The sequence below is a fragment of the Tupaia chinensis genome, unplaced genomic scaffold (genome assembly GCF_000334495.1).
Source record: "Tupaia chinensis unplaced genomic scaffold, TupChi_1.0 Scaffold000249_1, whole genome shotgun sequence".
In the NCBI taxonomy this organism is placed as follows: domain Eukaryota; kingdom Metazoa; phylum Chordata; class Mammalia; order Scandentia; family Tupaiidae; genus Tupaia; species Tupaia belangeri.
The window spans coordinates 839,396-841,302 of NW_006159728.1; the positions used below are offsets into that span (position 1 = coordinate 839,396).

Below are 1,907 nucleotides of genomic sequence, written 5' to 3' on the forward strand. Positions count from 1 at the left end.
CACCACCCCCAACCCACTGCAGTCTGTGGGCAGAGGTTGTCTGTGCTAAATGAAAGAATCTCCTTTAAAAACTTCATCATTAAATCACTTATGAACGTAATAGGTTGCATTTGCTCCAGTGTGATCATTTATTTAATATTATACTAAAATCACATCTGTATTCTACTTGGAACTCCAAATAGGTGATACCTGCTTCATGTTAAGCAATTCAGTTTTAGTGAGAAATTACCAATATCTTAATTTTAAAAACATATCCACTAATTATTTATAAAATCAACAAGATACACAAAACATTTAAAAGTGCATAAAGTCTAAAAAGGACAAGCAAAATATGTCTGAAGCTCAGACACACAGTGGTAAAACACACTGTCAACACCTAAGTCTGTCTTTTACAAGAGGGAATCTTATAAATGCTATTTAACCTAACTGTGCCTAAGCTTTCCTTACCTGTGAAATAAAACTGTTGGAAAAGTCATATGGAAAACATGAATCTACTCCTGCATTTTAAAAAATAATAATAATTTAGTACTCAAATTTTTTTTCTGTTTTTAACGAAACTCTTATAACCAAATAATGGGATTTAATAAAAAAAAAATTATGGGTTGGAAACAAGTCAGTGGACAAAGATGTACTACCCCAGTAACACAGATCTCATGTTCCCATGCAGGATCCTCTCACTGTGAATGGAGATATCTATGGCTGAAAAATCACAAATGGTCCCCAGTGACATGGCAACGGGAATGATCTTCTTATCTCAGACCGTGATTGGGTTGCTGGGTAATTTTTTCCTCCTTTACCATTATAGTGTTCTTTATTTCACCAGAGGCACACTGAGGTACACGGACCTCATGGTCAAGCACTTGACTGTAGCCAACATTTTGATCTTTCTCTCTAGAGGTATTCTGCAGACAATTTCTGCTTTTGGGTTGAACTATTTCCTCAGTAATATTGGATGCCAACTCATTTTTTATGTCCACAGAGTGGGCAGAGGTATGTCTCTTGGCAGCACCTGCCTCTTGAGTATCTTCCAGGCCTTCACCATCAGCCCCAGAAATTCCAGGTGCACAGAGCTGAAAGTACACACTTCTCAATACGTTGGACTGTCCCACTCCCTGATCCTGTGCTGGGTTGTAAACATGCTGGTGAATAGCGTCGTTCCCATGTACGTGACTGGTGAGTGGAATGGCAACAACCACACACCAGGAAATGATTTTTTGTACTGTTCTTGGGTAGATAATAACAGAGTTCCACAGTTATTGGTTATCATATTGCTGTCATCCTATGATATTCTGTGTTTGGGACTCATGATCTGGGCCTGCAGCTCCACGGTTTTCATCCTGTACAGACACAGGCAGCGGGTCCAACACATTCACAGAACTAACCTCTCCTCAAGATCCTCCCCCGAGTCCAGAGTCACTGAAAGCATCCTTGTCCTGTTGAGCACCTTTATATCATTTTACACGCTCTCCTACGTATTTACATTTATACATTGTTCATTTTTATTATCCAAGTAAGTGGCTAGTGAACATCGCTGCACTAATCACTGCTTCTTTTCCTACCATCTGTCCCTTTGTTCTCATTAGCCGAGACCCCAGAATACCCAAGCCCAGCTCTGCTTGCTGTGGAGAGAACACACAGCTCTCCAAACTGGTCAAATAATGCCACATATTATGGGGTTTCTGTTATGTTTTATGATGTGTGGACATTTATATTTTCCATGCAGAAATTTACCCACAACAATGAGCAAAAATATAATGCATTTAAAGAACATGCTGAGTCTGTGCTCTTTAGACGTGTCATGTGGGAAGAAATAAATGTTTTGTAAAATATTATTATAGTTTCCATTTTATTAAATGTTCCAATGGGGAATATTAGAGGCTAAGATTAATAATAAATTAGGCCTATAA

General features: G+C 38.5%; 1 protein-coding gene across 1 annotated transcript; it reads left to right on the forward strand.

Moving 5' to 3' along the window:
- The first annotated feature begins 740 nt into the window (after positions 1–740).
- Positions 741–1,659, forward strand: LOC102484031 (vomeronasal type-1 receptor 3). Its single transcript, XM_014587951.1, is given in 2 exon segments — positions 741–1,445; positions 1,447–1,659. Coding segments are annotated over 2 exon segments (918 nt in total).
- Positions 1,660–1,907: the final 248 nt, after the last annotated feature.